A 12,545-nucleotide genomic window follows, 5' to 3' on the forward strand; every position below is an offset into this window, starting at 1 on the left:
CAATTTTTGGGCCCAATTTCATCAACATTTCACAGAAATACAAGCTCCGCGTAGTTCTGTTGACGGCTTCCACCCTTCATTTATTTTTTAATAAAACTGAGTTCATGTTGATAGGTTCTCCACAGCAACTTTCCAAAATCTCTGTTCCTTTTATTACTGTTGGGGACTCTCACATCAAACCAGTCAGCCAAGTTCGCAATCTTGGTGTAATTTTTGACTCGTCGATGTCGTTCATGAATCACATTTCTAACACAGTTCGCTCTGCTACATTTCACATCCACAACATTTGTTACATCTCGTCTTGATATGGGAAATGCACTTTTATTTGGGCTTCCAGATGTTCAGCTATCCCACCTTCAACGCCTACAAAACACTGCTGCACGTGTGGTCACTTTAACGACAAAACACTCCCATATAAAACCTGTCCTTTTGGATCTTCACTGGCTCCCAATATCGTCTAGAATCATCTACAAACTGATGCTCATTGTCTTCAAAGCACTTAATGGGCAAGCACCTGCGTACATCCTGGACATGCTCAATATATACAAACCATCTCGCAACCTTCGCTCTGGAAATAAATATCTTCTTCAAGAAGTCAAATCTCATCGTACCTGGGGGGACAGATCTTTCTCTGTTGCAGCACCACATCTCTGGAATCAACTACCTCTTCATATCAAAACCTCCACTTCTATTCACTCATTCAGAACATCTCTCAAAACACACCTCATGTCGAAAGATCCGGGTTTTTTCGTAATTAAACTGATTTTGTTTGTTTCGTTTTCATTGTAATAGCGCCCTGAGCACTTTGGTGGATATGTGCGCTTTATAAAACTTCGTTATTTATTATTATTTTTTACAGACCCTCCATGTCTCCACAAAATGCTCTTACAGAAAAATGCATGTAAATCGTGAGTCGGCCAGCGTAGGCAATTTTGGACCTATTTACTGGCCTGCAACCATATGCTCTTGTAGTTGTCCACGCGCATTCATTATGCCAGGAAATTAATATTCCGATGAAGCGCAAGTAATCCTAGATAAACAGAGCCTGCAATAACGTTTAACAAACCATTGTTCTAGTGTGGCTCAGAGATCAGGAAGCTGAATTAAACGCTAAACTTTGTGTATAAGTGAACGCAACTATGTGAAACATCGCCCTAAAGTTTTTGCGTAAAAAGGTACGATATTGGTATAAAAGCAGCCGGAAGTTGGAGCCGCTATAATGGAACTTCTCCGCCTGACCATTTTCCTCTTGATTTCCGGCCTGGTGGTGTGCTCCTTGACTGAAAACGAGGATGAAATCTCTGGGGAGGAAAGCACGGATCTGAAAAATTACTTGGTGAGTAAAGCCATGTTTCATAATTATGCCTATAGACCATGTATTCTGCGGGCGTACTTTAGTACAAATGCGCCATATATCATTAAACTGATTGTTTCAATTTATAAATCTAAAATTTAAATCCGATGTACAGAAATCACGCTATAAGGGCGGGGTTCACGATTTCCTTCACGTTTAAAAACAAACAAATCCAAATCTCGTGCTCTTTTTAACCAACTTGCAAATTTATTTGGATGAATGTTGGATTATTTTTAGTTTTATAGTGAATAACATAATTTTGTATTTAGCTGGTGACAAAACAGGTTTCTAGAAAATGAAGAGAATGTAATTGAATGAATATTGAATACTCAAAGTTTCCCGTCCTTTATCGGCCACTCCTGTTGCCACAAAAAACCGGCACATTTTTGGTCTTGTTTGCAGAGAGAGGTCCACCGAGCAATGTCCAACCATCTTGCAAAACGTGAGACGTCTAAGGACAACCAACCTGCGACACGAGACATGTCTGATGGCGGCTTATCTAACAGTAAAATAGATACCATGGGGCTCGGCCGTCGAAAAGCAGGAATGAAAAGAAGCAAGCACGGCCGCATCAAGTATTTACGCCTACACAAGGGAGATGGACACCATCGCAGGGGTCGGCCGACAGCAGGAATGAAATTGACAAGAAGCAAGCGCGGTAGCGGCGGGTATTTTGGATATTATAAAGGCATGTTCTAGTGTACAGGCAGATGTAGCCTAAGTTGTCATCATTTCCACGTCAATAACTAACCACATTCTGAGGTCATTATAAAGGACAAGCATGTAACACGGTTGCGATCGACGCGAAACGTGCCTGGGATGCAAGATTTTAATTTCAGTTTTCTCTAACTAAACTTCATTATTCAGCAGTTTTAAAATAGCAGAATACCGCCCAGAATTAAATGTCACACCCCGTAACAGAACGTGTTGCAGACGGATCATAGAAGTGTTGGTGATTAACATAGAGCTATATTAAAATCAATATAGCTCTATGGTGATTATGGATGTTTACTCCAGACAATAATTCTAATGAGAAACTATACATGCTACCCTGTATCGTATCATTCTGGATATCTGATAGGAAATAATAAAAAAAATTCGCGAAAATGGGCTCTTGAAGCGCTATCTGCCGCCGAGTTTGTACAATTTCCAAGGACTATTATCACACTAGACAACAAGCCGAATTGGACATGTATCGTAGTGTTATTTCGTAACTGTATTTAGTCAATCCTCCAAGAACGCCACAAGGGATAAAGTAACAGATCTAGCCCCCCCCCCCCCGTCTTCAGCTGCTGACAAATGTTATAACATTAGCAAAATGGCGCCAAAAATAATAAATGGAAGCTAAAGTTCTTAAATTTAAACTCAATACCGCAGGAGAAGGCATAGTAGATTACAATTTTTTCCGCAACCCATAGGAAGACGTGTCCTCTGCACGCCTCCCCCACCTTCATATCAACATCAACACCCCCCTTTTCCTGAAAGTTATAGGTCCGCCCATCGGATCCCTTGGACTTGAACACAAAATGGCCCACAGATCGGTAAAGAGTGGTAAATACGTCCACGATTCGAGACAGAGGTTTATATACCCTAAGTGTGACTGTCCCTATTACATACTCTGTAAAAGTTACGATTTTTTTTGGGGGGGGGGGTAATATTTTCATAATGTTGTTAACGGTATAATCATTACCTATGGTAGCCCGAGGTAATCATTAAAATGCCGACCAGAGTATTTCGTAAACTTTAATTATTACATCTGTTCACACACATCTGTCTAAACTATTATATACCAGTCTACAGCAAAATTTGAATTAAGTTCAAATTACCCCCGTGGTATCATTTGCAAATATCCACCAGCTTACTAATTAAGTAAACTATTATGAATATAAAACTCGTCAAGTGGATAAAACACCTTGTGAATTCATTCGTTTGTAGCTGTCTGACTAGTTGCTGGGAAACAATGAAAATTTAAAAAGGCAGTAATCCAACTGAGCATTGTGCATCGTGGGATCAACACATGAAATAACATTTATACACAATTAGGGCGATGGTAGCCAAATTGTTACACTTTGCAGAAAAAAAGATAAAATACACGAAAATACCCTAAAGCATACACTGGGCAATTCAAAAGTTTTATAAAGCTTTATTGTACTTCAGGCAGAATTAACAGGATGTTTCGTAAAATTTCGTTGGTAATCTCTAGAATTTTGCTTGCGGACAGCGGATTCGTCATCCCGAAGAAAGAATCGTGAAATCGCGATATGCACAGGCGCTGCAGAAATATCTTTTGGCATATTTAAGTGAAGTTATAAGATTCAGCGGCAGTTGGAAAGAATTCCATACATGGACATCACTACATTTCCCTGCAGTGATCTATCAGCCATCAGGAAGCGATAACATGTCATAAAAAGTCAAATTTAGCCGGGAAAATATTAAAGCATTTACCGAGAAAACACTTTGAATTTGTCAGACCAGTCTCAAAGGGTTTGTGCACAGGGTGTCAAGTGATGTCCAGGTTTACGAGGTAGGCCCCTATGCCTGACATTTTTCTGTATTTATTGACGCTCGCCCTAGACACCAAAAGGATGCAGTTATTTGACTACTCAAGTCTAATGGTATATATTAATACGGCGAAACATTTGAAGTAATACGTGTGCCAGTATATAAAGGGAAGATACAACATTTGTAAACATCAAAAAACAAAATGATCAAATTATCATGAAATATCTTACTGAATTGTTAGGGAATGACAGTCTAAAGCATCCTGTAAAATCGTGGCTCCCGGTGTGCTGACATTTTCAAGAAAAATTGAATTTTTCCAACGCTGGTCGGCCGACAAGCGTCGGAAAAAAATGTGTTTTTTTTCAAAAACTGCTCCCAATTTTTTATATTTAGTTGTTCCGCATTTTGTTTGCAATTGATTACACACCTAGTAAAGGGGCACAAGCCCTCTAGACTGATTCTCTATACCTTACAATTTCCCAAAGTCTATAAGGCCAAAAAAAAAGTCTCCGGTTTCTGGTATGGAGCTTGCCCCAAAAGTGGTGCGGCGACGCGGCTTTTTTTTTTTTTTTTACCTGTTTTTTTTTTTTTTTGGCTTCAAATGTCGGCTGATGACTGCAAATGGTGCCCGACTAAACTTAGTGCAAATATATGGGAGTCCAGAGAGGCCACATAAATCTTATTCTGGATCATAACCCCTTCTAAAAACACGTTAAAATTGTGCAGCAGCAGAATTCCAGTCAAACCAGTGAGTTTGGCGGTTTTGAAACATCATCTTGTATTGAAAAAAAAACTTTTTCATTTTGACGACGCGCATGGCTACGGCGACGCGCGCGCATACCAGAAACCGGAGACTTTTTTTTTTGGCCTAAATTGCTCCGTTTCATCTTTAGGTGTCAGGGAACCAGACTACAAGAACATGATTGGTTTTCTTGGTTTTTCCAGCGTCTACAAGCCCAAAAACTACAAAAAGTGAAACAAGTCAGTTTAACAATATTTGCTATAACATACTAGTCCTCCAAATCCATTTATTTCTGAAAATTGCAGCAAATGCAAATGTTGTACATTCCCTTTAACGTTACATTTCTTAGAACTTTCTGGTCAAAGATTGGTGTGCTAAATGTGAACGAAGTCCAAAACTCGTCAAAAACTTTCTGGAAATATATATAAAACACTACATACTTGGTTTTATTGATGAAATTGTTGGAAATTACTCCGGCTGTGCAGCATTATACTGTCTATATATATTACTACTTGATTACGCATGAGGAGGATATTTCCCTATACATGGGGAGGATATATCTCCCACACTTTTTGACAAGGGGGATCGGCCAATGAACTCCCCCCCCATTGATTTGCCCTCTCCCCCACGGTATTCCCCACCCGTACCCCCAACAAACCCCCTCAGAACTCGTTGACAGAAATTACTTCAAATGAGGGGCCCCACCATGTGAAAACTCTGAAAGATGACCACACTTCGGAGTGAATTATAATATAATGTAGTGTATATGAATATCCAGTGCTGTACTAAAGCCTCAATTTTACTTCGAGGAGAAGGATGTCATGTTTGGTAATTTCTATAAATATAGCGAAGTTGGATGTTGAAACTTTTTGAACTGTGCCTGGTACTATCTTTATTATCTTCCAGATGCTAAAATTTGATGATTAGTACCGTCGGCGCCGGAAATGACGACAATGACGTTCTTAAAATGTTTTTATCAAAACAAATTTGGTCATAATCTTCACTAAGTTTGCACCTTTGTCATTTTGTATTTTAAGCTGAAAACTTGCAAGGATGCTAGCTTGCCCATTTATTAGTCAAATGGTAGGATTTCGCTTAGATGTCGGAAATACACGCCTTCTAATATATATTACACATCTCTTTTGTTTTTTTAAATTAACATAGTTTCCCCATGGTTGCCGGATTTTAGTTGAATTTTCGTTTTGGGAGTCCCAATGAACACATTGCCACCAATATGCCGGTTAACTAAAATGTCAGGGTCCTCATCAATTCTTTCTGGACTAATTAATCAGGTATTAGAACATTTTGTGGGCCGTGAACTTGAAGATTTGTCTTAAAAAAAGAAGGGTGGAAGTCGTGCAGCGGACTGCAAGTTCGTATTAGCGTGAAATTTGGATGAAGTTGGGCCCCGATGGCCGCTTTTGCAATAGAGCGTAGGCGTCAAAATGGCGATGGATTTCAGGCCTGCTTTTAGGGGTGAGCATCTTTGGATGGAATTATCTCCCAAAAGTCACAGGTTAACCCCCCCCCCCCCAAAAAAAAAATTGATGTGTGTCTCACACATATTGGAGAGTTGTGAGTTTATTTAATAATTTTGGGATGTGTGCGTAATTATTAATACTAGTGCAGGGCCAGTCGAAAATGTGCGTGTTCGGAAGGGGCAGTTGAGAACTGCAGCTCGGGCAAATAACGCATATTATTCAATGGTGTGAACGCACACTCGCAAGTTAACGCACAAAATGTCGTCAACCCCCGGCACTGATATTTACCCCTACTGGACAATATGGTATCGCCCTACAACTGTAGGGCGTAGTTGTAGGGCGATACCATAATGTATTAGAGTTGCTCAGTCAACCGCCTACATACAGTGCAGTGATGGTTGCTCAGTTGACTACAAAATGCATGTGCCCGTGCATGACTCACGTACGACGAAGACATGGTGTGCAGTGCTATCGCCCTACAATGTGCCCGTCCTTTTTCCATTGTTGCGTCATATTAAGCACGCGCGCTCTTGCTCAAACATGACGTAAACAATTGAAAAGAACATCAGTGCGCGGAGTTCTAGGCTATCATTCTGGAGCGCTAGGCCTCAGAAAATACTGCTTTTTTGCAGCTTTTTCGAGAACCGCTCGTCCAAACCCCTTCAAACTTGGCACTGCACATTCTGGTGTCCCGAGCAATACACCCGCCGATTTTCAACCTCATACGGTGCCCGGTTCTGGAGATAATCAGCGGACAGACAGACAGACAGACAGACATGTTCCTGGAATTACTGAGGCAGTCCGTTTACTGCATTTGGTTTACTGGTTGTTCGTCATAGCGCCCCCAATAGTTAATTGATTGATCACGTGATTACTATGACAACATTATGCTGACAAGATGGCGCGCCACACCAGTTTGTCAGTTGCAGTAGTTTAGTTGACATGGTTGACGGTTCAGTTTACTGCAATATTATCGCAATTTAATTTTATAAAGCCTGGCTAAACTGGTAATTTAACTTGGTGCGTAACCGCGTTCATTTAACTGTAAAATGGAGGTTTCCTCTGACGGTATCGATCCGTAAAACCTGGCTACAGAAATGAGGTGAGTTATTTTGGCCGAAAGCTTCAAATTCATTTCAACTTTACTAGGCTAGTTGCGTTCTATATGCCACACACTGTAGGCCTACCAGACTAAACACCGTGCTGAAGAGTTTAGTCCAGTGCGTGGCCATAGATTGGGGCTAGATTATTTAGTATCTCCCATTCCCAACAGGACATAATTATGTACATCCAGACAAAACATCGAAACGATGAAAAATGAAATGAAAACCTATATAAGGCTATAAAGTATGATTATGAACAAAACCAGTTCAGAAAAAGAAACCTACAAAAATTCCTCAGGACAGGTAGCTTAAAAAAGGAACAGCTGGTGATGCAGAAAGAGGAACAAATCAACCGTAGACATCAACATTCAACTGATATTTGTCATCTAACTTCTTTTTTTGGATCAAATTTATCATGGGAAATCTTGTCTCCCCTCCACCCATTATTTCATCGTGTTCGTATCGAAAAAAAATCTCCAATGAAGGTTCGTCGTGTGAAGATTTTGCATGCTCCGTGGCTAGCTGTGCACGGCCGGCCACACGCACGCCCTACACATGGCCGATTGAGGGATTTTACGGTCATCCAATTTGGAAGAGAATCCCCCTGTTTTTTTTTTACCAAACCAAAAGGTGGTTAATCTCTTTGTACCTTCAGAAACATTGTGTAAAAATTTCATTGCCGAATTACTCCATCGGGTGTTTAAGAAAAAACGTAAAAAACTAAAAGGCTTGTCGAAAACATACGTGCCGCGCCATAGACTTGCTGGCTAAATTTAAGTAAACTATATTTTGCCGTCTAAGCACTGAACATGCACTGTGACTTTTTTTGGGACTTAGAAATTTTTACCGTGACAAATCTTAGTCTGGTTCTGCGCTAACATTGTTGTTGTGACTTTGTATTCTCAAGATGGGAATTAATAGACCATTTTACAATTTCGGACTATATTTCCCTTTAAAAATAATCCCCCAGAGCCCTTAATCACAAAAAGAAAATGTAATACTCTGTAATTAATGTTGGAGTCAATTTAAATAAAAAGATTGGGATGAAAAAAATAAAATTGAAAATGTCGCCAGCAGGGATTTGAACCAGGGATCTCTCACTCACGAACTAGCCTCTACATGTACATGCCCTTATCCACTAGGCTATCGGGTGCTGCACAATGGTGGAGGTATTGCGCTGTACAGTCTAGCAGGCTAAATATCATTAACTGAAAGAAAGGCAGCTAAACTAGCCATCTAAATTACACTTCCTTATTCAAAGCTACAGTCCATCATTTGCAGCTTTCCAAAAACTAACTGACGTAATTATTGTAGAAAAACATACTTGGTTGAAAGGTAGTCTAAAGACGCAACGTTGGAACTTCTGTTAGTAGTTCTTTATACATTCAGCGAAGCGCGTGCAAGCGTTGACAGGACGCACACGCGTGCGCGGTTGCTGTAATTCGTCGGATCAATGCGCGACATCGCTTAGCTGCAATCGGCACAGTGAAAACATATCTTGGACGCTGAATTCAGGCCCAATTAAAAAACTGATTCAGCAAATTTTGATATTAAATCGAGATCCTAGGATGTTGTTTTGCTCAAAATATACAACTGAAGCTGAGCTGAAACTTCATCAGATTAGCTGTTTATCACCCTTCTTTAAATTTTGAGCACTTCTGTTGCTTCAAACGAACAAAAAGCACAAATTACAAATGAGGGACTATACCTTTAATTCTTAAGCTTATTTGACTTTGGCTTTACCCCTTACTCCTCTTCAAATCTCTCTGCCACAAATTCCATCATACAAGTCATTTACATAATTATGATACATCTCTAACAGACCTGCTGGTTCCAGTAGAAGTTTGCCTTCAGTTCCACAAGCAAGGCAGCCATATCAAATGTCTGTGTCAGATGATGGAAGCGTTTTAAGGGACTCGACACCCTATCGATTGCCTAAAATTCAACAGCAACTGGCCCACAGATTACCAAGAACAGAGAGAGTTACACGCAGTGAGCCAACAGACCTAGATCAGCTGTACAAAGTTGATTATGTCGGGTAAGGAAAGATGAAGAGTGCCTGAAAGGTTTAAAGGAACAGAATTAAGAAAAAATCTACAAGATGCAAATAAAATGATAACCAACAATACATTTACATAACTGGCCTAGCCTGATTTTCAGAGCCATGCTCAGAGGTCAGAGTGGATGAGTTTGTACAGCAGGGAAGCAGTTTATTATTGTAAAATTGAGAAAGTTTTTTTGTGGGTGAGGGTCATAGGTACCCGGTAATCACTTTTGGGTCAGTCTTGAGAAATTACTGTGACTCAAAAACTCTAAAATCTAACGTATTGGTTATTGTCTTAGAGAACTAATATGACTTTTTTGTAAAACTCTTTCTGTAAACTCTTAAATTTGCCATTGGATTGCCAAACTTCAGAGGTTCCAGTCAGAGACTGTGTGCATGTAATGATGAAGTCATAAATTTTGAATGGAATTAAAAGATGTACAAAACTTCAGCCTTCATCTCTACAGAAAAGGAAAAACATTCTGCTTGCTTCTTGAAAAAAAATCTGCAGGTCAGACAGAATGGAAATGTATCTTAGTAAAAGACACAAACTACCGGGTCCACCCTACACAATATCACAACGGCACAGGCAAGAAGGCATCCATATGCCCACCTTCCAGAAAGTCCAATTCGAGCCTGTCCTCCCCTGCAATAGAGTGGTAGAGGCCAATGGGCATGCAGAACTGGAACGGTCCACTAGCAGAACTAGGTGAGTTTTAAATTTTGAGTTGAGGAAAGATGGGATGGATAGGAAGATAATGTCAAGAAGATTCTATCTGCCAAGTTTTTGGCAGTGTAACTTTTGTTTCTTTTTGGGGGGGGGGGCAAAAAAGGGTTCAAGTAAAATCATCCTTAAGTTTTACCACTTGCTTTTCTGCAATGTCCAAAAGACATAAAGTTTCATATAATCTGTTTCATTCATTTATTTATTTATTTTTAATATTTTTATCAAATCGCCCAAATGGTGAAGCATTGCCATTTCCCCCATTTAAACTGCAGTATTCTTTTGCACTTTACTTTTTTCAGTTTGTCAACCAGGGACACAGTAATATTGGGACTTGGTAGGCATGTTGCCGGTACACAACAGGAAAGTCCACCCGCTGTAGATAAGCATTCTGCTTGGAGATTATCACCACACAAGCACAAAAATTATGATATCCAAGTGAGTACAGATAATCATGGGCAGAGAGAATTTGATTGGGAAGAATTTTCAAGTAGAAGTTCTTTATACAGTACATTTGTCATTCCTACAAATCATTGCTCTGAACTTTATTCAGATCTGCACTGTTTAAAGGAATAAATATCACCATGAGTTTGCTATAAATAATTTAAGCACTAATTATGATGCAAGTTCACATGAGGCGTGGTGCTACAAAAAGTTACAACAGCGCCCTCAGTTGCCTTTTGTTAGCCAGTTTAATTGGGATCCCTGAGGAGGAATTTGATCATAGCCCCCTCTGTTGAGAACAATCGGCACTTGCTCCATAAAGCATATTAAAGGGCTTTCAAAAATAATTTTATACCAAAATGCTACCTTTTTGCATTAAATTTTGTTTATGACTCGCCAGTCGCCACTGCAAGAAGAAATATGGGACAGCATTGTGGGGTTTCTTCTCTAACAGTACGTGTAATATCAACTGAGGGCGCTGTCGCTGTGGTGACACTTTACACACTGAACATTTTCGAGATTTCTGTAGAAGTTATGAACCTAAAATAAAGCTCATTCAAAAAGTTTTTGTTCATGTGTGTTATTTAAGAAAAAAAAAAGAACAGTGAATTGACCTGGGAAAAACAAGATCTTCCACAATTTGCTCAAGAAGCAGGAGACTGCAGTGTCTGCCTTCCTTTGCTCATGAACATCACAAACATTTTGACTCTCTTCTTTAACAGGCTATCCAGGGCCAGACAGGGCCATTCTCACGAGATTTCGTCATTCACTGCAACACCCCTAACAGCTGGCTGCAAATGAAACTGAACAAGCAAAAGACGAGTCGCAGATGACAATTTGTCGGTAGGAAAGAAGTTCTAAGATTCACTGTTGCCTAAGACCTGAAATATACTGTCCAAAAAGGTAACAAATTGTGGATGTAGTTGATAGAGAAAATGAAAAGTGGTTCCAAATAAATGTAACGAAACATCCATGTAATCATTCTACAAACGGGAAGATTGTGGTATACAATGTGCACAGTTTTAGAGTAGGAGTGCCATGTTCTCCCCCATCCCCTGCCTTCAAAAGTGAACCAAATCAATCAATTAATTAAGTGAATTTACAAACAAGAAATAAGAGGAAGAAATTTCAAAGGTCAAGAAGTGGTGTGCCGTGGAAATACTTGCTAGCATCTTCCAACAGAAATCAGAGTCAGAATTTGAGTGCCGTATTGATGAAAGTTTCACGTCTGTAAATATCCCTGGCTGTATGGCATACTGGTTTATGGCTTCTGACTAGCGCCCCTTGAACAAAGACATTGACTAATTGGGGAACCACCAACATAAGGCTGGATAGCTCAGTTGTAGAGCACTGGAATGGTTATCCGGAGGTCAAAGGTTCAAGCCCCGCTCCAGTCAAGTTCGTTGTTCAACTTTTCAATTGTCTGTAAATTCAACCGGGAATGGCAAAAAGAGTAAATGAGTTTGGTAAGAAGTAATACATGTATATGCCAGTTTTCATTTTGATATTCTTAACGGCTTGTTAAACATGCTAGCTAAAAGTCATTTGTGTTGCAATTTGTTTTTACTGTGGGAGTGGGTTCCAAGTGTGCTGAGTGATAAAGAAGTACAATAAGTATATTAAATATACTATGGATATAGTTGATATACTTGTAATATATTTTTAATTATTAAAATGAGAGCGAGACAGTGCATTTTAATACTATGTGACATATTTCTAATATATTTTTAATTATTAGAATGAGTGAGAGAGAATATGTGTCTAATGAAGAATAAATCATGCAATGGGACAATCTTATAAACGTTCATCTAATAAGATATGAACTTTTAAAATCATGAGGTTTTTAATATCAACAGGCCAGGCAACCCTTAATTGAACATTTATTCCTGATACTGATTTGAAATACCAGAGCTTCTTGAGTTTCTTACACTTTAGTTTTTTCTCCTTTGAGTAAATTTGTGAACAACCAAAATATGTCGCATGATGATGTACTTTCTGTTTCATCACTGCATTCCATGTGTGGCTGAGTGTAGTGTGTTGAGGTTGTGCTGTTTTGTCTGGTTGAGTTTTTGAAGTTCTTAGCATTTTTGAGGAATCCTGACTTTGCTTGAATCTGTTTTTTTTTTTGCAGTTAACTGTGTCTCTTTTTTA

The 12,545-nt window shown here is 39.4% G+C and overlaps 2 protein-coding genes across 2 annotated transcripts; both read left to right on the plus strand.

Annotated features, from left to right (window-relative positions):
- The first annotated feature begins 1,084 nt into the window (after positions 1-1,084).
- Positions 1,085-2,645, plus strand: LOC119719282. Its single transcript, XM_038188682.1, has 2 exons — positions 1,085-1,336; positions 1,757-2,645. The coding sequence occupies exons 1-2, from the start codon at positions 1,220-1,222 to the stop codon at positions 2,051-2,053; spliced, it is 414 nt and encodes a 137-aa protein (XP_038044610.1). The 5' UTR covers positions 1,085-1,219; the 3' UTR covers positions 2,054-2,645.
- Positions 2,646-6,950: 4,305 nt separating this feature from the next.
- On the plus strand, positions 6,951-11,722 carry LOC119721236. The gene is made up of 5 exons (XM_038191206.1): positions 6,951-7,181; positions 9,005-9,220; positions 9,738-9,935; positions 10,253-10,388; positions 11,117-11,722. Exons 1-5 carry the CDS (start codon positions 7,177-7,179, stop codon positions 11,225-11,227), a joined length of 666 nt encoding a protein of 221 aa, XP_038047134.1. The 5' UTR covers positions 6,951-7,176; the 3' UTR covers positions 11,228-11,722.
- The last annotated feature ends 823 nt before the right edge of the window (positions 11,723-12,545 follow it).

This window comes from Patiria miniata, unplaced genomic scaffold, assembly GCF_015706575.1.
Source record: "Patiria miniata isolate m_02_andy unplaced genomic scaffold, ASM1570657v1 HiC_scaffold_13, whole genome shotgun sequence".
Taxonomy (NCBI): domain Eukaryota; kingdom Metazoa; phylum Echinodermata; class Asteroidea; order Valvatida; family Asterinidae; genus Patiria; species Patiria miniata.

What these genes read in the sequence shown, in the direction of transcription:
- LOC119721236 (XM_038191206.1), top strand. An exon ending in TACAAAGTTGATTATGTCGG is followed by an intron (nt 9,221 to 9,737) that starts GTAAGGAAAGAT and finishes AAAAATCTGCAG; the next exon opens with GTCAGACAGAATGGAAATGT. An exon ending in CGGTCCACTAGCAGAACTAG is followed by an intron (nt 9,936 to 10,252) that starts GTGAGTTTTAAA and finishes TACTTTTTTCAG; the next exon opens with TTTGTCAACCAGGGACACAG.
- LOC119719282 (XM_038188682.1), top strand. Translation starts at nt 1,220, where the DNA reads ATGGAACTTCTCCGCCTGACCATTTTCCTCTTGATTTCCGGCCTGGTG. An exon ending in CGGATCTGAAAAATTACTTG is followed by an intron (nt 1,337 to 1,756) that starts GTGAGTAAAGCC and finishes TCTTGTTTGCAG; the next exon opens with AGAGAGGTCCACCGAGCAAT.